Genomic DNA, 25,272 nt, shown 5'->3' with positions numbered 1-25,272 from the left:
CTTTGTCTTCTGGGTGTGTATATGAGGGGTTCGTTAACTTGATTTTTTTCCCAATGATTCATTATTGTGACCTTTGAACAAATTCCTTTTCTTAAGTCTAAAAAGTGTGGAGCTAACACCCTTCACTGAGGAAAGAGACTAAGACACATAGTTTGGAAACTAGTGGTAATCCCAAGAGTGGGACCTGGGTGGGACTTTGAAGAGGAGCCGTGGTCAGGCCAGTGTTCGCAGTTCTGTTGGTATGCTCCAAGAGGCTGGCTGACTCCTGGGCTGGACGTTGTGTGGGTCTAAGTCACTGTAGGTTCAGTTAAGCTCATTAGATCCCTGCAGCCAGGGTGATGAAGCTCTGGGATCTGGTTCTTCAAACAAAACAGAACAAGACCTGATTGATAAACTGTTACCATAGTCTATTAATTTGTACTTAGCCTTTATGTGTTTGTGTAAAATGGGAGAAATAATAATACTTGTTTCATTAGGGTTATTAAGAGAATTGAAATGAGATCATTCAGACCGTTCATTAATCCATTGAATAAATTTGGAGTGCTTGGTAGTTCAGGGAGAAGTTATGTGCTAAAGCTGTGGATTTGAGGGTCAGTAGCAAGAGATGGTATTTGAAATCATGAAATTAGATGAGAGGTCACTAAAGATTGACTATAGATAGAGAGTGCCTGGAATAATAAGGACTTAGTAAATGTTGGCAGTTACTCCCACTATTATAAAACTTACTTATATTATTACTACTGTTTATTGGAAATGTTATAGAACTGCCAGGTGAACTCACATCTCTCATTTTCTTTTTCTTTTTTTTTCTATTTTTTCTATTTTTTAATTTTCTTAATGTTTATTTATTTTTGAGAGAGAGAGAAAGAGCGCAAGCAGGGGAGGGCAGAGAGAGAGGGAGATACAAAATCTGAAGTGGGCTCCAGGCTCTGAGCTGTCCACACAGAGCCCAATGCGGGGCTTGAACTCACATGATCTTAAACTGCAAGATCGTGACCTGAGCCCAAGTCAGACGTTCAACCGACTGAGCCACCCAGGTGCCCCTCAAATCTCTCATTTGCTTTGTACAAATGTCTTTGAGAAACCAAAGGTATATTAGAATTATCTGTAGAGAATATCACGATCCCCAGGGTGTTGGGTGATCCCAAGAGTAGTGCTCCCCAACGTCATCTACCCACAGAGCTGGATAGACTCAGGCATTGGGATTTCATAGGCCTGGGTTTGAGTTGTGCCTTTACTTTGTACCAGCAATGAAACCTTTTAGAACCCAGGCTTCATCATGTGTTGAGGGGTCGCCATCAGGGATGGTAGGTGGATTCAAAAAGCTAATTGTCAATTCCTTTCCTTTCCCTTCTACTGTTTGGGGCTAGGACTCCAGGCCAATCTGGTTTCCTTCTCTGAAATTCATGAGATACTGATAATTCTGTCTCTGTGCGTCTTTTTTAAACCTTATCCCAGCTACTAGCCCCTTGTAATGACAACTTTCCCTTGTGTGATGTGATTCATTGCAATTAATTAGATTATAGTTTATCTTTCTTTAATTACAGTTTAATCTCCTTAACGGGATTTAGAAGACACTTTTTTTTTTTTTTTATCAGCAACATATTTAATCATTTTGAATTCAGGTGATGAAATCTAATGTTTATTCCTAAAGGCTTCTGCTTTCAAAGAGGAATGGTTACATCCCTTCCTACCCCACTGAAGATAGGGACACCAAAGTCATAATTTCTGAGCTCCTGTGGCCCCATGTAGCAGCCAGAGCACCAAACTTTTGGTAGCTCCTAGTAGGGTCTTCAGGAAGGATATTGAAGGAGCAATTTTAATACCACCACTGCTGAAGCTGTCTTAACAGGTGGCATGGACCACTCCAAGAAGTAGTAAATTCCCAACATTGGAAGTGTTCAAGCAGGTACAAACTTAGAGTTATAAAATAAGTAAGTTCTGGAATATAATGTACAGCATGGTGACTGTATTGTATATTTTGAAAGTTGCTAAGAAAAATCTTAAAAGTTCTCATCACAAGATAAAATTTATAACTGTGTGGTGATGGATGTTAACTAGGCTTATTGTGGTGACCATTTTGCAGTATTATATACATGTATCAAATCACTGTGTTGTACGCTCCAAACTAATATATGTCAATTATATCTCAATTTTAAAAAAAGATTATACGCTGTCATTGTAGAAATTGACCTCCTGACCCAGTGAGAATGTAATGTAGTGTAAATGTCCATGTTCCCCTCAATTTTGTTCTGTGCATTAGATATTCCCCAGAGTGGGATTATGTTCTTTATTTTTAACCTGTTTTATTTCTTATTTAGAGAATGTGATTTGCTTAGAGAATTAAGACCCCACTTAATTTTCCTTTGCTTTTTATCTTCTGAGATTAATAGAAAAATAGTAGCCTAAAAGTATTGCCTTCGTGTTTAATTTTCTGGCCGAAAAAGTTCTAAGTTCTCAAATACTTGGAATCATTTGTCGTACTATGTGGTTCATTGGAAGGCTTTTAAAATAGTTTCTTTAAATAGCTGTACTCTAAGTATTACCCATTACCTTTTTATTACCCATTTTCCTCAGAGGAGTCTTGAGTAAACATTATAGCAACTATTTTATTTTTATTGATTCTATGACCTTTTTATTAAAACGACCAGACCACTTGACTGTAAAGCAAATCCATATTTGGACTTCTAAACATTAATGAGGCAACTTCTTTAATTAGATGTTCAGAAATTTTGTGGCCCTTCAGGAGCCTTAATGGAGCTCTTTCAGAAAGCTACCATTGAGCTGTGCAGAGTAATGTAAATTGCTGCTTGCATAGTATCCCCTCCAGCATTTAGTGGAATTTAATCATAGTCGCCTGAAAGACAAATACTCTCATTTAGTTCTATGGCCTTTTGTTATATGTACTACTAAAGCATAATAGCCCCTTCGGTGCCTGGTGGACTAAAAACATTCACACACTTGTAGAATCCTGGGTTTACTGCAGCATTGTTTTCATGCTATAATATTCTGAAATTATCCATAAATGGATTATGACTGAAGTTAAAGCGTTTATCATTACAGTTCTTTCTGGAATTACTTTTAAAGCCTGAAAATGTTCAATGGGCAGGGTTGGGCGAGAAGCACTAGCTCTTTGAAATCTATTTTTAGAGCTTTCTTATATGTTATCATAGCATATATAATCGATATTGTTACTGACTTTAAAAATAAGCAACTTGAAGGCATTTTATTTGTCTCACAGAATAGATTGCTCAGAAAGTATGTTGAAAGAACAGGATAAAATCTTCACAATTTAGTTATGTGCCCCATGTACTTTTATACGATGCAGTAACACTTTTGCACTAAAATAGAAGTCAGCTAACATGTCAGCCCCAGGTGGTCTTGTTGTTCCATGTGTCATACTAAGTTCTGCTTTCATTGCCTAGCTTTGCGTGTGTACTTAGTGCAGAAGGGAGTTTTATGTCTAGAGGAAAGGGGCAAATTGGATGAACAGGAATTCCAAAGTGATGTTTAACTTTTAAAGCTTTTCCTAAAAGTTCAAAATTGTTTGAAACCTTGCACCTGTGAGTTCGCTGAGGCGAGGCTGTGGTTCATAACTCTGTTATCAGCGGCGTCTGGCACTCAGTAGGTCCTCAGTAAAACTTGAATGTATGACTTGATTGTGCTTGTGATTTATCCTCTGGGAACTTCTCTGCTATTATTTGTCACTCAGTTTGGGTCAAAGGTGATCCTTGTCCAGTTTAAATGTTTGTGCTGGAGAATATGATAAGTGGTAAGGTCTAGGTGCTTTCTAGCTAATTATCTCTAATTTCTGCAGTGACTGCTTGGTATTATCATTCCCATTTAACAGGTGAGAAAACTGAGGCTCAGAGGGGGTAAGTTGAATATGGCAGTAAAAAGCAGAGGTAGGACCCCCTGGCCTGGCATACTGCCTATAGTCTATTTCTTCTCTTCTGCCAGAGAGGTTAAAGACTTGGGCTCTCAGGATTCACAGGCTCTCCATAAATTGTTCTTGGGGTCAGTAAAGCTGGATATGGGAAATTGGGCTTTGTGAAACACAAAGTACTATAGCATTGTATCTGTTTTTATACCTTTCAAGTACTTCAACTTTTCAGTTACTGAGAGGCCATGAATCTAGCCCAATAGTTTTTCCCCAGGAATGTTTCCAGTTGCTTGGGAGTTGAGGAATAATGGAGATAGGACATTGGAGGAGGATGACCAAGTGAGAAAGAAGCAGGTAGAGGATGAGGGATCAAAGTTGCCTTGTGTTTTAATTGTGAAACATTTTACATAAGCAAGAATACGGATTAATATAATGACCATGCATCCACCACAAAGCTTTTTAAATTTGAGACTATTTTGTTTTAGATCCTAAAGAAATAAAACATTATAAATATAAGTCAGACTCTTGAGTACCTCTCATTTTGTATGAATTTTATTTATACATTAGGGTTTATATTCACATTTATAATCATAATTTCAGTACATTGATGTTTTTTCAAGTATTTTATTTTTTTTATTTAAGTAATCTCTACACCCAACGTGGGGCTCAAACTTACCCAAGATCAGGAGTCATATGCTTCTCCGACTGAGCCTGCCGGGTGCCCCTCAGTACATTGAGTTTTTAACTGCTGTATGTTGTTGTATTTTTTATTTTTATTATTTATTTATTTATTTATTTATTTATATGTTGTTTTAGAGAATGAAAGAATATACTGGACTTTATTCTTTAGCTAATAAAGATTTAGATTGTTTCCATTGATTTTGTTATTATACCCAGTACTAAAATAAACATTTTTTTTACTTCTCTCTTTGTGTACCTGTGTTAGCGTTTGTCTATGATATATGCTTAGGAGAGGACTGGCTGTGTGTGTACCTTCAGTTTTTGTGTATCTTCTCAGCATTCTTGAGTAGGGGGCCAGCTTGCAGTCCTGCTACAGTACATGAGTCGGGGAGAAATTAGTAGGTGAAAGGAAGGATAAGGAGGGGCACGATGTAGGGCATGATGGGAAAACCAAGTATTTAAAGAACAGAAGCCTATCAGTATGGTAAAAGGAGTCTCTTGCGGAAAAAGCAAGCTGTCAATCTCAGCTCTTCATTTTCCTTCTTTTAGATCAGGATTGAGTTTTTATTGAGTTTAAACAAGGCTGTTCTGTCAAGTATGCTGAACAATTTGCTTGATTACACTGTACACTTTTGAATCTGCTGAATGATCCATTACTTACTGGAACGCCATGTGGGAACGAGCAAAATTGAATGACTTTATTTTTACTAGGCCAGGTGAAATTTGAATAATGTGTTATGAAGAGAGGTACACACATCAGCCCTACTCTTCACTTATTTTTCTGTTGAAATGCAGTTGACGTGCAATATTATATTAGTTTCAGGTGTGCAACGTAGTGATTGGACATTTTTTTACATTAGGAAACTCTCACCATAATAAGTTTAATTACCATCCATAACCATATAAAGTTACTACAGTATTATCGAGTATATTCCCCATGCTGTACTTTATATCCCTGTGACTTACTTATTTTGTAACTGGAAGTTATAAGGGCATTCTGTAAATATTTGAGTAAAGAAATAAGTGAGTGAGGGGCACCTGGGGGGCTCAGTTGGTTGAGCATCCAACTTCGGCTCAGGTCATGATCTCGTGGTTCATAGGTTTGAACCCCACATAGGACTCGCTGCTATTGGTGCAGAACCCCCTTCGGATCCTCTACCCCCCCTTTGCCCCTTCCCTACTTGCGCTGTCTCAAAAATAAATAATAAAAACATTAAAAAAATAAGTGGATAAGTTTAGATAAACAGACTTCTTTTTAAAAAACTTTATTTTTTTAAGAGAGAGACAGAGAGAGCATGCAAGCAATAGAGAGGAGCACGGAAAGAGAGAGAAATTCAAGCAGGCTCCATGCTCTGCACAGAGCCTGATGGAGGACTTTATCTCACAACCCTGGGATCGTGACCTGAGCCAAAATCAAGAGTTGGATGCTCAACCAACTGAGCCACTTAGGTGCCCCTAAATAAACTGACTTCTTTTTTAATGTTTATTTATTTTTGAGACAGAGACAGGGACAAAGAGAGGGAGGCACAGAATCCAAAGTAGGCTCTAGGCTCCAAGCTGTCAGCACAGAGCCTGATATGGGACTTGAACCCATGGACCCTGAGTTCATCACCTGAGCCGAAGTTGGATGCTTAACCAACTGAGCCACCCAGGCACCCCAATAAACTGACTTATTGAGTTCAACTTGATTATACAGTTTTCCTTAAAGTATGAGACCTTCTCTGAATTGTATACTTGGGGTGTACATCATAGTGTATATTAATTTTTCTGTATTTTTTAGAAAAATACAATATTTAGAAAATACTGGTAATTGCTAAGACTCTTGCAGGTTATCATACTCTGGATTTGTACAGCATTCTGCTTATACTCTGCTTGTCTCACCCTTTGCCCCATATCACAAGTTTTTGTTTGCTTGCCATCCTCCTGTCCCCCCACTAAATTCTTAAGCTTTTGGAGAAAAGGGACTCTGATTTATTTTATCTTTTCAATTCCCTTTTCTGTGCCCCACTAGTAGACACTAAAAAACAAAACAAAACAAAAAAAAACCTTATTGAATGTACCACATTTACTTTGAAAAGATACATAGACTTGGAACATCTGGGTGGCTCAGTAGGTTAAATGTCAACTCTTGATTTCGGCTCCAGGTCATGATCTCATAGTTTATGGGGTTAAGCCCCGAGTTGGGCTCTGCACTGCCAGCATGGAGCCTGCTTAGGATTCTCTCTCTCCCTATCTCTCTGTCCCTTCTCCCATTTGCTCACTCTACTTCTCTCTCAAAATAAATAAACAAAAAAAAAAAAAAAAAAAAGAAAAGATACATAAGCTCAGTGGTAAGTAAATAAAAATTTTGACCTAAGAGAAATCATGGTCCTCGTGTATGGATTACCGACAGGGTATTTATTTTTGAATTATTTTGCCCATCACTGTCTTACAGGGTATTCTATAGGTAGTCTGATTACCAAGAAAAAATCATGGTGATCAAATTGTCTTTTTTTTTTGGAATATTTGTCATCCATGGACATGGGCCAAATAGTGTGTGTGTGTATTGATGATAACAGCTGTGAGCAAAGTATATTTGATCCCTACCCTCAAGGACCTATGGTCAACAATCTAGTTTAGGAGTCAGTGGACTTTTTCTGTAAAGGGCTGAACAGTAAATGTTTAGACTTTGCGGACCATATGGTCTTGGTTACAGATATTCAACTCTGCCATTGTGGCCCCAAAGTAGCCACTGACAATGCAAGCAAGTGAGAGTGGCTGTGTTCCAATAAAACTTGCTTTACAGGAGCGCCTGGCTGGCTCAGTTGGTAGAACATATGACTGTTGATCTTGGGATTGTGAGTTCAAGACCCATGTTGGACACAGAGCTTACTTTAAAAAAAAACAAAAACAAAAACAAAACTTCATTTACAAAAACAGGAGGTAGACTGGATTTGGCCCATGGGCTATAGTTTGCTGACTCGATCTAATTCATTTGTTTCTTGGTCTCTGTTTCTGTTTCACTCCTATATCCACAGCAGTAATTTTCATATTTTCAATGTAGTTTTCAGTGGCTTACATGCCACAACTAGCAAAGTGAGATTGTTGAAGAACTTGATCTCATACAAATGACTGAAGCTAATTCTTTTTTTTTTTTTTTTTTAACTCATTTACCCAGGACATTTTATTTCCTTACATCAAAGAAAATGTTAAAGAGTATCTGCAGACACATTGGGAAGAAGAGGAGTGCCAGCAGGATGTCAATCTTCTGAGGAAACAGGTTGGGACACTTCTCTTCCATTGCTTCCACATTCCCAAGTGTCTGAGAATTGAGGATGCCTGGAGACTTAGAACGCGCTCTGAGCATATTGTAAAAGAAGCTCTCTGGGCTCGCAGGGCATGGCAGTTGCAGTGACTTGCCTGCTTAGGAATTCACAGTACATAATTAAACGGGCAGATCATGGCAGTTCATTGTCTCTACAGTTGCTTCTCTCTGGAGCTATTCCAAAAGCATAAAAATGTCATGTATTTTTAAAACGAAGCTTTTTCTGGGTAGTGTGTAAAAGGTTTTGTGCTGTCTTGTCACATTTTTCATTAATGTCTCCCAGTGACAGCACCTCAGCACCTCATTCTCCACTCTCTTCTGCCTCTTGGTAGGAGCCGTGCCGCCCTCCGCACAGTCCTCCTCGGGCTTCACATCCACATCCTCTAGACCTGTCTCCCTGCTCATGGGCCAGCGTCTGTCTCTTGTGGTACTCTGCTCTATTCTCCCTCCAGTTTACAGTCCGTTTTTCCCTTCCACATTGTGGAACTGGGAAAGAACTGATTTTTTCCTTTCTTTCTCTCTTTTTATTTTATTTTATTTTATTTTATTTATTTATTTATTTATTTATTTATTTATTTATTTATTTATATTTTATTTTTATTGTCTTGAAAAGTTAAAAATTCCTTAATTTTTTTTTCCCTGGTACCAGTACCACAATTTACAGGGCAATATACCTGATGTAATGAAAAGAAAAAGACAAAGCTACAACAGAAAGAAGACCTCAGGAATACACATCTAATTGACACTACATTGCATTAATCAATAGCTGCACTTTTTGCCAACTGTGGCTATGACCGTCCTGAACAAGAAGGGTTTCCTGTTGAAGCTGCAGGAACTTTTCTGACTATGGAGCGTCGTTCCTTCTGTGGCAGATTTTTACAGTTCCTCTAATGCATTTGGGACGACTGTCTCAAAGTAACCTGAAGCTTTCCTGACAACTCCTCGCTCTCTCTCCTGCTGAGAACTGTAGCCCTTCTGAAAATTTTTAGAACCTTCTGCTACCGCATCTACCACTTCCACCACCAGATCCATAACCACCACCTTAGGGACTACCTGAGCTTCTTCCACCAAAACCGCCCCCCTTCATGGGTCCGTAATTTGATTGCTGTTGTCCCCTATAATTTCCAAAATCGTTACAGTTCCCACCACCACCATACTTACCACCTCCAAAATTTCCTCCTTCATTGTAACGATCATATCCGCCACCACCGCCACCATATCCACCTCCTTGGTTTCCATATCCTGGTCCACCACCACCATAGCCTCCTCCACCTCTAGAACCAGGACCACCACCATAGTTGCCACCATCACCTCCAAATCCATTATATCCACCATCACCTCCTCCATAACTACCCCTGCTGCCACCACCTCCACCACCATAGCCTCCTCTTCCACCAGAGTTTCCACCACGGCCAAAGTTACCACCACCTCCCAAGTTTCCTCCACAACCCATAAAGTTGCCAGATCCACCTCCACGACCTCTTTGCGATCCAGCAGACCGCATTTCTTGTTTGGAAAGGGCCTTTTCCACTTCACAGTTATGCCCATTAATTGTGTGGTATTTCTGAACAACAGTTGTATCAATTGTATCAGAAGTTACAAAAGCAAATCCTCTCTTTGTTCCACTCTGCCTGTCCTCCATAACTTCTGTGGTTTCCATCTTGCCATAGTTTTCAAAGTAGTCTCTCAAATTATATTCTTCTGTATCTTCTTTAATACCACCAACGAAAATTTTCTTCACAGTTAGATGGGTGCCAGGCTTTACAGAATCCTCTTTAGAAACAGCTCTCTTTGGTTCCACTACATGCCCATCAACCTTGTGTGGTCGAGCACACATTGCTACATCCACCTTCTCCACACAAGAGTAAGTCACAAAACCGAAACCTCTGGAACATTTTGTTTGGGGGTCTCTCATCACCACACAGTCTGTAAGTGTGCCCCACTTTTCACAATTTTCTCTTAAACCATCATCTGTAGTTTCAAAGCTGAAACCACCAATAAACAGTTTTCTCAACTGCTCTAGTTCCTTTGGATCATGGCCCTCCTCTCCCCGGTGGTAGCAGCGACGGACAGAGTTGGGCTGGGGGCGACTGGGCGGCGGTTTTACCTCCATTTTGAGACCAGACTCGCCTCTTCCAACTTAAGTTCAATATGGGACTCTTTCTTTCTTTTTCAAACGTTTATTTATTTGAGAGAGCGAGAGAGCACACGCACACGCACACGCACACGAGGGGGGGGCAGGGGGAGCAAAATGAGGGAGACCGAGGATCCAAAGTAGGCCCTGCATTGAGAGCAGAGAGCCCGATGTGGGGCTGTAACACAAACTGTGAGATCATGACCTGAGCTGAAAGCAAACGTTTAACCTCCTGAGCCACCCAGCCACCCCTCTGTTGTTGCTGCTTTTTTTTTTTCCTTATTAAAATTGCCTCAGTGGCAAAGATCTTATAGGCTGTGCAGGGTGAACTCTGGCAGTTACTTTCTAGTTAGTTTTCTACATCGGGCAATGTGGAACGCTCTGGAAATGTTTTAATGGTTGAATTTGGGATTGGACGTACAGTCCCTTCCTTTGGGCCGCGGAGTATTTGGGTTTGTTAAATATTCTAGATAACTCAGGGTTCGTCTGAAACTCCCCTCCCTCAGCTTTGTCTTGTCTTACAACTCTTGTTGTTGAAACATACATACATATTCCCGCATTGTAGTGTATAAATCATTGGAATATGCTTACTCACAGTCATTGTTCTAAATAGCTGTTAGGGTTTTGTTTTTTTTTGTTTTTTTGCAAAGAAAAAATTCCTTTCATATTGACAGATACTGAAAAAGAACCAACCCCAGACATTGCTTTGCTAGCTTCTTTTCATTGAATTCCAGGCAGAAATGGATTTTGTTGAGATTTTGTTTCTTCCTCAGTTCATTATAGTGCAGAAAAAATGATCAGATGTAATTAAAGTCCTGGTATGTTGATCCCAGTAAGTGAATCAACACACTGGGTCTTACTGTATATCATTTTATACCATTATATGCTGTGTCTTTTCTCATGTACAACATGCCTCTTGATTTAAATTTCAGCTTTAACAATATAGGAAAGGTAATGTAAATTCATTAATTAGAATCCACTTTTCCTTTAGGAATCATTCACTATCCTCCTCCAAAGTGTAAGACACTTTAATTTGTCACAGTGCTAGGTGCTAATAATGATAGTTGGAGAAAATTGTTCAGCTTGGTTTTCAGGTCTCATTTTAAGTGATCTTTTTAAAAATAAGTCCGAACCAAATGTCTTGTTTACGACTTCAAGGCTGAAGAGGATTCCCACCTGGATGGGGCTGTTCCCATCCCTGCTGCATCTGGGAATGGAGCGGATGACCTGCAGCAGATGATCCAGGCCGTGGTGGATAACGTGTGCTGGCAGATGTCTCTGGATCGAAAGACCACGGCGCTGAAACAGCTGCAGGGCCACATGTGGAGGGCGGCTTTTGCAGCTGGGCGCATGAAAGCAGAGTATGTAACTCAAAACATTTCACCAGCCCCAAAACCGAATGCGTTTTCCACTAGTCCTCTCTGTCCAGTGTTCGTTGTGTGATTCATAAAATAGATAAAGTCAACATTCTTTTTATTTTAACAAGTGAGGGTTGTTTTGTTTGTTTCAGAGCTGGGGGAAAGCGTTCCATCTGGCTAAATTCCCCAGACCAGCATGCCTGGCTTTGTGGGATGGCCGAAGGACTTTTTATCCCAGTGTAAAACAGCTTCCTAGAAGATGGTGACTTCCTTGAACTAAGTCCTGTTTGATCCTTAGCATACGAGTGGCGGCACTGTCGGGCTATGTCTCAGGACCATTCAATCACTTGCTTTCTGCTCTGTTAGAGGAGAAAGATGGGTGCCATTATTTACGTGTTACTTTGGGGTTACTCAGGGTGTTAGGAGTACCACCCTGACTGGAGTCTTGGCTGTGGTGTTCTGGGAGTGCTCCTGCCAAAGGAGACTGGGAGTCCTGTATTGCTCAGAAATTCTTTTTTTTTTTTTTTCAATATTTTTAAGTAATCTCTACATCCGATATGGGGCTGAAACTTAGAACCTTAAGAGCAAGAAGCTCATGCTCTACTGACTGAACCAGCCAGGCACCCTGATAAATTCTTTTTTATTTTTAAGTTTATTTATTTTGAGAGACAGCGAGAACGGGGGAGGGGCAGAGAGAGGGAGAGAAAGAATCCCAGGCAGGCTCCACACTGTCAGTATGGAGGCAGATTTGGGGCTTGAACCCACAAACCATGAGATCATGAGTTGAACTGAAATCAAGAGTCAGACGCTCAACTGACTGAGCTACCCAGGCGCCCAAGAAATTCTTAGACACTGCCAACTAAGGGTTTTAGGCCATTGCCTGATGTAAACCCTAAGATCCAAGTCTACTTCTAGCTGTTGTATTTCTTTTGTTTTTCTGTCAAATGAGATACCATTCCTTTATGTACTTTACAAGGGGCTTCCACTTTTTAAAGGCTGCATTAGAATTTCCAGATAGGCCGGGGAGCCTGGGTGGCTCAGTCGGTTAAGGGTCCAACTTTGGCTCAGGTCATGATCTCACAGTTTGTGGGTTTGAGCCCTGCGTCGGGCTCTGTGCTGACAGCTCAGAGCCTGGAGCCTGCTTCTGATTCTGTGTCTCCCTCTCTGTCTGCCTCTCCCCTGCTCACGCTGTCTCTTTCTGTCTCTCAAAAACAAATGTAAAAAAAAAATTTTTTTTTTTTAAATAAAAAAAAAAAAAAAAAAAGAATTTCCAGATCGGCCAATGATCTGGGAATGTCTGCTGGTTCACTTTGTAAAACACAAGAGTGGAGCCAGGAGAGAATGCTTGAAGTAGTTAGTCCTTTCTTCTCTTGGTCTGGTTTCCTTAATTATAGAACCAGAGACGTGAAATAAGTTCTCTTAGACTTCTAAGCCCTGCATTGGCAACGTGTCTCTAGGAGACAGAAATCCTGTCTCTAGGAGTATAAAGTAATGCACAAAGTAACCCATAATTATGTATACTGGTTTTGAACTAGTTGATCTCTTTCCTTCAATTAGTATTACATATTAAGCTGTTTTATCCAGTAGGAGACTTCTCTGACATTTTCCAGTTAATCTTTTAGAGATGACTGGTTCCACATTCCAAGTTCCTTGTGGTTCTCTTTGCACCTATTTCCTGCGATATTATTTCCACCACCGGATAGGGAAGACCTTGTGGAACGGGTAAGCAGGACTTAGTGTCAGGAATCAAAAGCTAGACACTGCTGACCTGCTAATGTGAGATGGTACAAGTCTCTTAACTGGTTTATTTTGTAATTTTTTTTCTATAGAGTAAAACTTTAGGTTTTCTTAGTTCTCAAGAAGTGAAGTTCCATTTTCTAGCTGATCAGATATTAATAGCTTTGAACCCGCAAATGTTTTTCTTTTAATTGTTTGGAAGCACATCTTTTTAAAGGCATTGCCATGCTTTGTGAAGACACACTGGGCATAATTTAACCTTTTCTTGTCATGGATTACATCAAAGATTCCATGATTGTTATTTGCTTTTTGGAGTTCCTTGGGAACTTTAAAAAACACTGTTATTTCATCCCTTATTTGTAATCACTTTTTACTATCATTAGTGAGGCTGTCTGCCCAAAACTGTCCTCTCCACCTAAGTTGTTGGTTCTAATCCACTGTGATCCTGAATCTCCAGTGACAAGCTTATCAGACCGGACTCGAAGTCTCTTGGAGGTGCTTCTCATGGGCACAAATAGAGACACTTGTTCCAACTATTTTGCCTGGTTTTCATTTGGTTGAATAATGTGTTCCCTCACTTGACCTTGGTGGTCTTCCCTCCAGGTTCTTTGAAGATGTAGTTCCAGCAGTCAGGAAATGGAGAGAGGCTGGAATGAAGGTGTATATCTATTCTTCAGGGAGTGTAGAGGCCCAGAAGCTATTATTTGGGCATTCTACAGAGGGAGATATTCTTGAGGTAGGTTAACTGAGGTAGGTTACTTTGTTTTTTGACACTTTCAAAGCATGAAATAAAGAATCTTAAAGGAATATTCTACAGTTATAAGCTAAATCAACAATCAGATCATTGCATGCATATATGCTAAGCGGGTGGTAAAGAGATGTGGATAAACTGGAGAATACATTCGAGGGAAGGATAAACTGTTTCTGTGGAGCCAGTCTTGGCATTGGAGGTTCTTAAGCTATTGTGAATAACGATCACCTGGGAGTCTGTTAAAAGTGTAGATCCCTGGGCCATGCTTCCTAGCAGATCTGAATTGGCAGGTCTGGGATGGGGTCAGGAATATATAAATGTATATTATATATAGATGTATATGTAATACAGCTAATAAAATAGGAGCTGGCTTATAAATCAGCTACCTTGCCAACATCAGAAAATTGTCAACTCAGAGGACACTAATGGCCCGCTTCTTTTGGTTGTTTAAAGTCAGGTAAGTGGTCCACAGTGGCACATACCCCATTCAAACACATGCACACATAAACTTCTTTCATGAAGCAGAGTGCAGTGTGGGTTCATTTGCTTCTGGCGATTTGGAGAGACATTTCAGAAATTTCATTCTCTGTAAGAGAGACCTGGGCATGTTATTGAAGAGTGATACGTGCAGGCCACCTATTACGTTTCTTGTAGATGAGACAATTCCTGCCGGCTCCTCTGTCCCACCATCCCTACACCTTCTGGAGGATACGGTGGTCAGTGGAAGAAGGCAGGGCGTTTAGGACCTGAAAAGAAATGCCAGCTAACCAAATACAGGCCGAATGTAGTGATATATAGTAGGTCATCCAGCCAGCTATCTTTTAAACAAGTATTCATTGAGTCTCTACTGTGCACAGAGAATACTTTGGCTTTGGAGATTGTCATATTCTCATTTTAGTACTTCCCTGTGTTTTGTTTAAATCAAATATTAAGTCAGGAATAAAACCCTTGCATTATTGGTGTACAGATATCTGTATCTCTGAATACAGATGTAAACTACCGTTTTGCTCTCTCTAGTGGAACAGACATTAAGGTGATAGTAGATAAGACACAGTAATTACTGAATTCAATAATAAAAAAGTACTATGAGGCAGACTTGAGAAAGAAAGAAAATCTATAAAACCGATCTTAATTTTTTAAAAGTTTTAAAAAATCATAGTATTAATATTACCTTAATTTGTCTTTGAGTGTTGTTAGGCTTGTTTTTAGTTTGTGAAAAGTTCTGACAATATTCAAAGTATCACATAATAGCTGATCCTAAATGTGGACTTATTTTGGTTCATGTTAGTTAAATAAGCAAGTTACATATTTCGATCCCAGTTATCTTTAAGAAGGAAGGATATATATACTAGCTCTTGGGTAGAATTTCAAAATGTAAAAAATGAAAGTTTCTTGAAAGTTAAGTAACAGCTTATTAGTGAGACAGGTTAGAGAGATCTATTCATTCTGGGATCAGAGGACAGTGTTCAGGACCTGTCATCAGGAGTGAAACCCAGTCCAATAAGTAGTTTTTGAGTATAAATGGGGTTTTAAGGATAGAAAGTAGGGCATGTGTGTTTTAAAAGATTTTGGATATAAAATTAATGCTTCTCAAAGAAAACTAAGTAAATTAAAACATGATCTTATATACACATTGAATTGTTTACTTCTTCCAAATGTTTATTTCTATAAAATCTTACCTTATGTTTTCTTTCTGTAGCCTCCATAAGGCTTTCAGGGATTATTTACTGAGGGGATGAAATCGCTATGATTGTTACGTATCTCAGAAAATGGAAAGACAAAGGAGTTGGGTTGCAAGTGTATTTATGACGTCAGTCTTTTCTTCCCCTTTGTGCAGCTTGTTGATGGTCACTTTGATACCAAGATTGGACACAAAGTGGAGAGTGAGAGTTACCGAAAGATTGCAAACAGCATTGGGTGCTCAACCAACAACATCTTGTTTTTGACAGATGTTACTCTAGGTGAGTGATTGGACTCCTTTTTTTTTTTTTTTTGACAGAGAGAGAGAAAGCACATGCATGCATGAGACGGGGCAGGGCTGTGGTTAGGAGAGGGGGAGAAAGAGAATCCCAAGCAGGCTTCTCACTGTCAGCTCAGAGCCTGATGTGGGGCTCGAACTGTCAAACCGTGAGAGATCATGACCTGAGCCAAAATCAAGAGTTAAGACACTTAACCGGCTGAACTCCCCAGGTGCCCCGAGTAATCGGACTTCTTCTGTTGTATACTCCAGGGTAAGTGCTGGGCCTGGCGCTGCAAACATGTGGCCTCTGTAAAGAAAGTTTGTGTGGATCCTCAAAAAATGAAACAGGTTTATAAAAGGGAGCAGTGAATCAAATGACCCATGTTTCTCTCCATTTACCCTTCCTTGGGGGTTATGCGTGGGCAAGTGGTACTGGAAAGACTAGATCTTCTCACTGTAACTCTTATCCATGGTCTCCCACCCATCCTTCTGTATATACACACACATGGATGAAATGGCAAAATAACAAAGGACAACTTAAGGGGTGTCACTGGGTGATGGAGCATGCAGACACGAGTATGAGGGTAGGTGCGTGGTGAGGGACATCAGCTTACAGTAGACGTGATCATATGTATTTAACAGCACTGAGATGAGCTATGCACACTCAGAAAAATACCAAAAAAAGAAACAAAAAGCTAGAGGGGAGGAGAACTCTGAATGGTTTGAGAGCTTTTGTGTCATTCTTGTTCCAGTTGATAAGCACTCCCCCCTGGTGACTAGGAGCCTCCTCTCCACCTTCCCTCAGGTGACCCCAGTCCCCAGGCACCCGTCATGCTCTGAACCTCAGGACTTTCTTGGCGTGATCCACCTGTTTAAAGATACACATCTTTTTTACCCATTATAATAGTAGTTTATTATATGGGGTACGTTAGCCAGATGCATTATTATTTTAAGGATTGAATCCACGTAACAGTATATACTGTACCGTACTGGTAATATAAGTGACTTCAAGAGTACTTTGGGTCAGAATAGAAAGCTCACACTCCAGTTTCTGTGTACGAATGTAGATCCTCTAGAGATTTACAGAAGGAAACGGTAGTGAATGAGGAAACAAGCAGTGGCAGGTGAAGAGATAGTGGGTGCTGGGGGAAGGTTGGTCTCTGGTTGTTCTGTGAAAGCCTCTGCTTGGTAAGACTTGCCCGGACGCCTTCACCTGGTGCCAGCTGTTGATTGCATGCTCATTGTCCTTAGAGTTTGTGCGTCTTCCAGGGGGCCTAATTTTGGTGTGTTTATAATTGCACCTGTATTTGAGGGCAGTTTTTTTTTGTTTTTGTTTTTAAGATTTATTCATTTTTGAGAGAGAGAGTACAAGTGGGGAAGGGCAAAGAGAGAGGGAGGACAGGATCCGAAGCGGGCTCCGCACTGACAGCAGTGAGCCAGATGCGGGGCTCGAACTCATGAGCTGCAAGATCGTGACCTGAGGTGAAGTCGGACGCTCAACTGACTGAGCCACCCAGGTGCCCCATCTTTTTTTTTTTTTTTTTATGTTTTTTTATCTGAGAGAGAGAGAGAGCCTGAGCGGGGGGGGGGGGGGGGGGGACAGAAGATCTGAAACAGGCTCCCTCGCTGATAGCTGTGAGTCTGATGCAGAACTTGAAACTCATGAGCCTTGAGATGATCTGAGCTGAAGTCAGATGCTCAACCGACTGAGACACCCAGGTGCCCCAAGGGCAGTTCTTTATATTTGTTTCTTCTGTTTACCTTGGATTGGAAGTTTCATCTTCCGTTTATCCCCAGAACAAGACTTTGTGTATTGTGTGGCTGCCCTGACACACTGTTCCCCAGCAGGCTGGGAAGGGTGTCAGGGAGAAGAGGTGCAGGGCTGGGTGCTCTCTTGCCTAGTTGGCTCCGTGTGACTCCAGAGCCCCTCGGCGTCAGCTACAGTAGTCTGCAGGCCAAATCCCTCTCTCTAGTCCTTCGAGAACCCCCCACCCACTAGGACTTTCAGGCCAAATCCCTCTCTCTAGTCCTTCGAGAACCCCCCACCCACTAGGACTTTCAGAGATAGGGCCCAAAGGCAAACCCAAGCTGCTGACAGAGGTATCTTAGCAGAAGTGTGTATGAACTGTATTCTCTCTCTGCTGCCAGCCCTCCAGCTTTTGGTCTGTTCTGTTAGGCAAGAGTTACAGGTATCTAAGCAAGTACTAATTTGCTAAGCAGTTTAAAAAAAATCCTAACCAGCGTAGATCACATATAATGCCTTCCAAAAGTTATAATAATGCTTTCTAGAGAAAGAGGAACTTAATTTTACCTAACATGCGGTAGACATTTAGTAATTGTTAATATTTCTGTTAAATTTTAAGCCTTGGTGAATGTAGACTGAAATTTTGATCCAGGTGGATGGTACCAGATCACAGCCATTTGTTATCTCGAGTTTGAAAACTCAGCAGATGTGGGGATCAGCCCCTGTCTTGCATATCCTGGCTTGGGTCAGTTCAAAGTCCAAGGGTTCCTACAAACTGTTGTCTTGTTTTTCCCTGTCCTGGAAAACTTTACATTTACTGCTTGACTGCACCGAGGGAGAAGAGAGACAGATGTTTCAACATTTGCTGTGTACCTAGGTAGCCAGGCCACATAAATGTACCATAGACAAGTATCAACCTTGATAACAGCCATTTTACCTGGTTTCTCCCCCCGGACTATAAATATACTATAAATATTCGCCTATCTTATTTCTGTACAGAAACTTCTTCCGATTTAAAGTTATGATTTACCTTCTTTTAAGAATGGCTTTTGGGGACTTAGAGTGGTGGGGTGGGGAGGTTGCTCTACTGTCTACACAGGTTAAGGGTATGAAAGCCAGCAGTTTCTGTGAGGAATGATAATTTGAATACTTTTTATTTTGCTTTGTTCCTTATGGAAAGGAGATAGGCCCTGCTCTGCTGAGGTTAACTGGTTTAATCTGTGAATTGCTTTTCTGTCATTCATATAAATGAATGGTTTGCCTTCTATTTAATTTCCTAGCAGTTTGGATGATAAGTTTCTGCCGGCTTAGCATCAGAGATGTGCTTTGTGGCTGGAGCTCCGCATGGAGTCTGTCTTGAGCATTCTGGGATTGAATGTGTTATGATCCCCAGACTTTGCCCCCTCCCTCACTTTATGGTTACTATTAATAATTATAATCCCTGCCCTAGTAAGATCACATACAGGTTCTTCATAGTCTTGTCTGTAGCCACATTTTTTTTCTAGTTGTTATCATAGTACATCTATAATTTTATGTCTTTTCTCTTTTCACTGAAGCGATTTCCTTAGGCTGCAGTCCCAGAAACTATTCTTAACTTTAGCGAATAGAGATAATCCCCAAGTTGGCCTCAAAACAAAATTGACTTTCTCCAAGGCCTCCGCATGGAGGTTTTGTTCTTGTCCCTCATCTTCTGCCAGCTCCACACCCAGTGAAGCAGTAGGGCCAGAACTGGGCTCATGTGTAGCTGGGATGCGGCCAGGCAGCTGGCTGCTTGCCTTGTTCTTTTCTGTTATTTCTGATCCTGTGTTTTTGGTACCACATGCCCAGACTCCACTGCCAAGACAGAATGGAAGACTAACTATTTGGTATCCCAAATAACATCCAAGTATGAAAAAGAGACCCTGAAAGGCTTTTTCCTCTTGGAGGAAAGGAAGGAGGCCCAGGGTTTCAAGTCAATATTGTGCCAACAGGGCAAACAGATGCACAAGGACAACACTTGCCCCGTGGTGATGCCGGTAAGAGGCTGAATGTGCAAAAGTCATTGGCTAGTGTCAGGTCCCACGTGGATCGTGGATTGTGATGGCTCAACTCAGTTGAGATCCTGGGTTGCTAGTCAAGAGGAAAGCTTTGCTTGAGGCAGTCAGGCTGGGAACTAGGGGTGAAGGGGTCTGCAGAGCTTGCCTGAGGATGGGATTTCCACACGAAGAGGGGATTGTTGAGCACTTCGTTTGCTCTGGGAAGTGACAGCCCTTTCACAGGAAGAGCAGAAGCTGGACATGGAAGAGATGGCTCTGCCCCATTCACTCCCTCTGGGAGCTTCTTACCTCGCTCTGCACTGTTGCCCTGTAACCCATTTTGATGGTGCAACTGTTTTCCAAATGATAGGAAATGACTGTGGTTTCGTATTACATCAAATCTAAACTCAATAGAATGTGTTTCAGATTCTTCACCAGTTTTGCTCTGTCTGACCTGTGTGCTGTCTCCCACACTCACTCGCTATGTTCTTCCAATATACATGGCTTTATGTCTGCCCAGAATGCCTCCTCTCTTGCCAGTTTTCTTTCCTTGAGACTTCTGATCAAAACTTACCCTGTGTGCTCAGAAGTCAGTCATTTGTTAAATTGCAGATCCTAATTCAGTAGTTCCATGTTGGGGACTTGAGATTCTGCATTTCTAACAAGCTTCCAGGTGGTTGCCCCAACTATAAGTACATAGACCACACTTGGAATAGTATTGCTCTAGAGCAGGAGTTGGCAAGCTTGCTCCGTAAAGGGCCAGTAGTGTATTTTAGGCTTTGCAGGCCCTACAGCCTTTGTTTCTACTCTTAAAACTCTGTCCTGGGAGTGGAAAAGCAGCCATAGACAATGCACAAATGAATGGGCATGGCTGTGTTCTAATAAAACTTTATTTACAGAAGTAGGTGGTAGGTCATAATTTTTTCGCCCTTGTTCTAGAGCAGAGACCATAGAGTCAGGTTGACACTTTGAAACATTAGCTCTGCCACTTGCTAGCTCTCACTTTCCGTGTCTGTAGAATAGGGATAGTAATACTACCTACCTCAGGGTTGTTGTGAAGATTTAAATGAGAATGGGAGCTCCATGAAGACAGGAGCTTTGTTTTGTTCATATGTCTGTTCCTAGAATAGTACTTGGCACATAGTAGGTGCTAAACTAATATAAGGTATTAGCTGTTATCTTTCACATGGAAACAATGGAGAGAGGACCGTAACCCAAGGCATATTAGAGATGTTTCCTGCCATACCTAGCTTACCTAGTTTCATTTTACTAGTCCTATTTTCACTTCTGTCCACATGCAGTCACTGATCTTAAGGTACTCACTAAGTCTAATGAGAAGAGAGACAACAGATAATAACATGTCAATTCATATAGTCATGAGAGAGCAAAATACAAGGTGTTAAAGGAGCACATGGGATGCTCTAATACACATGGTAGGAATCTTATCTGGAAGATAAGATATCTTATCTGGAAGATATCTTATCTGGAAGATATCTTATCTGGAAGATAAGATATTTGAGCTGAATTTTGAAGAGTAGGAATTTTCCAGGCAAGTGACAGCAGGAATTTTGACCTGATTGAATCATGGGCTTCCATTTGTCCCATCTCTGCCTAACTGGTATTATTACGGACAGCCTGCCTTTTGGGAAACCCTCAGTTTTATGTGGGACTGATGAGAGGGAATGGAGGAGAGTCGTGGACAGAACATGGCCTTTACCTTCTGCATTCATAAGTACTTAATAAAAGCTCGGAAGTCTAGGGTACGCTATACACTATACACTGGGACAGGGAAGTCTAAACCATTCTAGTCTGTCAGGTATAGTTTTATAGTAAGAATAAAAAAAAAAGCAACTCTATTATGGAAACATTAAAAGTTACATAAAAGAGAATAATGTGGCCAGACCCCCATGTTGCCAACTTCTAGCTTCAACAATGATCAAATCAGGGCCAAACCTGTTTCCTAGTTTTCCACATCCCCCTAATTACTTTGAAGCAAATCTCAGACATCATATTGTGATGTCTCTGACACATACTTTGATTTTCACAGAGGCCAGTGCTGCTGAGGAAGCAGATGTTCATGTCGCTGTGGTGGTGAGACCCGGCAATGCGGGACTGACGGATGATGAAAAGACTTACTACAGCCTCATCACATCCTTCAGCGAACTGTACCTGCCTTCCTCAACCTAGAGGACGACTCATAGGGAAGACCAGCCTGTCTTCACAGAGTCGTCCCTGTAGTCTACTTGTATTCCAATGGTAAAAGTAACTTACTTAAAAAAGACATATATACACACACAGGTACGCGCGTGTATATATGTGTATGTTTAAATTGCCTTCCACGGGCACATAAGTGAAAAAAAAGTCTCAGTTCAGTGAAAAGGAAACTTATTTAAAGATGCTTTCTATGTAGAAATTGTTTGAAACCACAACCCTAACCCCAACTGAAAGCAAACTATAGCTGATAGAAGAATTACTGCAGTATAGATCACACGTGTTAGGTTTATCAAATTGTGTACCAACATGGAAAGGTAGGGTTGAGAAGTTATTCAGAAGCCTTGTTATTTTAAAAACTGGAAGTGTTTCACAGACTTACTCCTAATAATAATTCATTCCCCTTTCGAGTTATAAGTTAGAAGATTGCGACAGCTAAATTTCAAAGTATTAGCCTCCTTCTCTACAGAAGTCAAAGCCATTTGTTTCTGCTCCAAAAGACAGCAAACCTGGGAAAGGACACTCATTTGAGTCTTGATGACGCAAGCATCCATTACCAAGGAAACTTGCTCATCATTGTGGTGGCCCCAGCAAACGGTTGCCTTACCAATGATAAAGGTGCATTGATGTAACAGCTAAAATAGGAATGTGGTTCTTAATGTTTAACAGAATAGCACTAATCCTGCCGGTTGTTATCATCATACGTTTTCTGGTTGCCTTTCTAACTACTTTTTAGCAGTTTGAGAATATATGTTGCTATTTACTATTGAAAAGCAAAAGGTTTACTGAAATCATTCTGTAAGACCCTTCTACAAGAGCCCTAATAATGTAATATTTTCCTCTGAAATGGATATGAAGAGTGTAAATTTTATAACAGCATTATTTATCCTGGTTCAATCCTAATGGGATGTCATGTCAATTTCATGTTGTGATTAATAAAAACATTTTCTTCTTCACTCAGTTTTGTGTAGGTTCCTGAACCATGCCACCTATTGCCGTAAGCAAAAGAGAAACTGAAGAGAGATTGAAAAAATAAGAACTTCTGGTTTTTGCCTGAATCTTGTGGATGGGAGGTGTGTGTGTGTTGTGTGTGTATTTTAATGCATTGCCCATGAAAAGTCATTGACTACTATTTGAGTTATATACACATACATGACCTCACTGGTTATTATTCCATTTGGATAGTAAGCATTCATGTTATGAGTGGGTTTTCTTAGATTTTTGAGACTCTTACGTTTGAGGTATATAAAATAATGTTAGAAGGAGGCAAGTATTCTCTTAATTAAGAAAAGCTGTAATGAATCCTGGAGGAATAATTTTGGAAATGCTTTGAATAAGAAAAAGATTACAAATATGAGAGGACAGGGAATATAAAAGATTTTATGTTGATAATTTTTATCTTCCAGTAACTAATTAAAGAAGTCTAAGGACTATGAAAATATAGAAGGGTAATAAAAGGGAAATGAGTTTAAGTAAATTTTAGAAATGGTAGTAATTTGTAAATGATAAAGCTACAAATGACAATAAAAGGATGAACTTCCTACAGTTTTTGAAAAAGCTCATGAGAAGATGACAGGTAAGATGTCTCTTAATGCCAGTAAAGGAATAGTTGGAAAAGTAAGGAAGAAATGAGAGAAAATTATGCACCAGAGTCTAGATGACAAAGGAATTAAAGGAAAAGGGTGTTCACTATGTAGCTGACAGAGAGTTGGGGTGGAGAGTTTAGTCTGTTTGGACTGCTCTAACAAAATCCCAGGACTTGGGTGGCTTATAAACAAAATTTTATTTCTCACAATTCTGGAGGCTGAGAAGTCAAAGATCCCAGTGCTGGCAAATTCCTTGTCAGGTGAGAGCCCATTTCCTCACAGACCAAGGTCGTTTTCCTGTAACCTCATGTGGTGGAAGGGCAAAGGGACATTCTTGGGCTACTTTTTTTTTTTTTTAACTGTTTACTTACTTATTTTGAGAGAGAGAGTGTGAGCAGAGAAGGGGCAGAGAGAGAGAGGGAATCCCTAATAGGCTTCAAGCTGTCAGCACAGAGCCCGACGTGGGGCTCGTTCCCACAAACCGTGAGATCATGACTTGAACTGGAATCAAGACTTGGACTCTTAACCGATTGAGCCACCCAGGTACCTTGGGGTACTTTTAAAAGGGCGCTAATCTGGGCTGCCACGCTGGCTCAGTTGGTAGAGCATGAGACTCGATCTCAGGGTGGTGTGTGGGAGTCCCACGTTGGGCATAGAGATTGCTTTAAGATATATACATACATAAGGGTGCAAATTCTATCCTTGGGCTCCACCAAAGGCCCCACCTCCAAATACCATCAATTTGGGGGTTAGATTTCAACATACAGATTTTGAGGGGGACACAGATATTCAGTCTACAGCAAGAAGCATTTCTTGTCCATGATGAAAAGGGTACCAGAAAAACTATAATTCATTTTGAGTAATTGAGGGTGGAAATAGATTCAGGAATAAAGAGAAAGTTCCAATATTAGATTGAGTTTGTCAAAGGGGCAAGTGAAAGGAAGGGAAAAAGATGAGTGGAATATTTCTTAGACCCTAAGAAACTCATTCACAGTTAAATGTGATGGAAAAAAGACCTTAGGAAGAACTTGAGGTATAAAGTAGATAGGTCGTGAGGGAGGAAACTGCCTAGGAAGAAGATAGGTAGATGGTGCATCTGTAAAAATTCATGGTCCTTAGTAAGGGAAGGAGGAAAAATATCACCTCTGGAATATCCAAGAAGAGAACAAATGCACTAAATTTTGTCAACATTTTGTTTGCAGAGAATGTAGGGAACAAAGACCTCTTAAAACTGTGGCCCCATGGGGCGCCTGGGTGGTGCAGTCGGTTAAGCGTCCGACTTCAGCCAGGTCACGATCTCGCGTTCTGTGCGTTCGAGCCCCGCGTCAGGCTCTGGGCTGATGGCTCAGAGCCTGGAGCCTGTTTCTGATTCTGTGTCTCCCTCTCTCTCTGCCCCTCGCCCGTTCATGCTCTGTCTCTCTCTGTCCCAAAAATAAATAAACGTTGAAAAAAAAAAATTTAAAAAAAAAATAAAAAAAAATAAAACTGTGGCCCTTTTTATTCCTGTTAATCCACATCTACCTCAGTCGTGCTCTTTCTCACAATGGCACTGATTTCCAGTCTTGGATCGAAACTCAAGGGGCGCCTGGGTGGCGCAGTCGGTTAAGCGTCCGACTTCAGCCAGGTCACGATCTCGCGGTCCGTGAGTTCGAGCCCCGCGTCAGGCTCTGGGCTGATGGCTCAGAGCCTGGAGCCTGTTTCCGATTCTGTGTCTCCCTCTCTCTCTGCCCCTCCCCCGTTCATGCGCTGTCTCTCTCTGTCCCAAAAATAAATAAACGTTAAAAAAAAAAAAAAAAAAAAAGAAACTCAAGTTGATTTCCTAAAGTTTTTTTTTTTGTTTTTTTTTTTTTAAGATTTTCTTTTCAGTTTATTTTGAGAGAGAGTGAGAAAGCGAGAGAGTGCAAGTGG

The 25,272-nt window shown here is 40.7% G+C and overlaps 2 protein-coding genes across 3 annotated transcripts in view; one reads left to right on the top strand and one right to left on the bottom strand.

Moving 5' to 3' along the window:
* The window catches only part of ENOPH1 (enolase-phosphatase 1), a 37,265-nt gene extending 14,527 nt beyond the window's left edge, over window positions 1-22,738 (top strand). For both annotated transcript variants that reach the window (XM_030313594.1, XM_032592959.1), the window contains exons 2-6: window positions 7,722-7,823; window positions 11,161-11,363; window positions 13,701-13,833; window positions 15,686-15,809; window positions 21,615-22,738. In XM_030313594.1, coding sequence (XP_030169454.1) covers window positions 7,722-7,823; window positions 11,161-11,363; window positions 13,701-13,833; window positions 15,686-15,809; window positions 21,615-21,754 — 702 coding nt within the window. In that variant the 3' untranslated portion in view covers window positions 21,755-22,738. The remainder of the gene's footprint in view (window positions 1-7,721; window positions 7,824-11,160; window positions 11,364-13,700; window positions 13,834-15,685; window positions 15,810-21,614) is intronic.
* LOC115512492 (heterogeneous nuclear ribonucleoprotein A3-like) lies at window positions 8,585-9,992 on the bottom strand. Its single transcript, XM_032592958.1, has one exon. It carries the CDS (start codon window positions 9,979-9,981, stop codon window positions 8,911-8,913), a length of 1,071 nt encoding a protein of 356 aa, XP_032448849.1. The 5' UTR covers window positions 9,982-9,992; the 3' UTR covers window positions 8,585-8,910.
* Window positions 22,739-25,272: the final 2,534 nt, after the last annotated feature.

Source organism: Lynx canadensis, chromosome B1 (assembly GCF_007474595.2).
Source record: "Lynx canadensis isolate LIC74 chromosome B1, mLynCan4.pri.v2, whole genome shotgun sequence".
Classification (NCBI taxonomy): Eukaryota; Metazoa; Chordata; class Mammalia; order Carnivora; family Felidae; genus Lynx; species Lynx canadensis.
The sequence above is the reverse complement of the archived record's forward strand: the minus strand, read 5'-3'. Positions and strand labels throughout refer to the sequence as shown.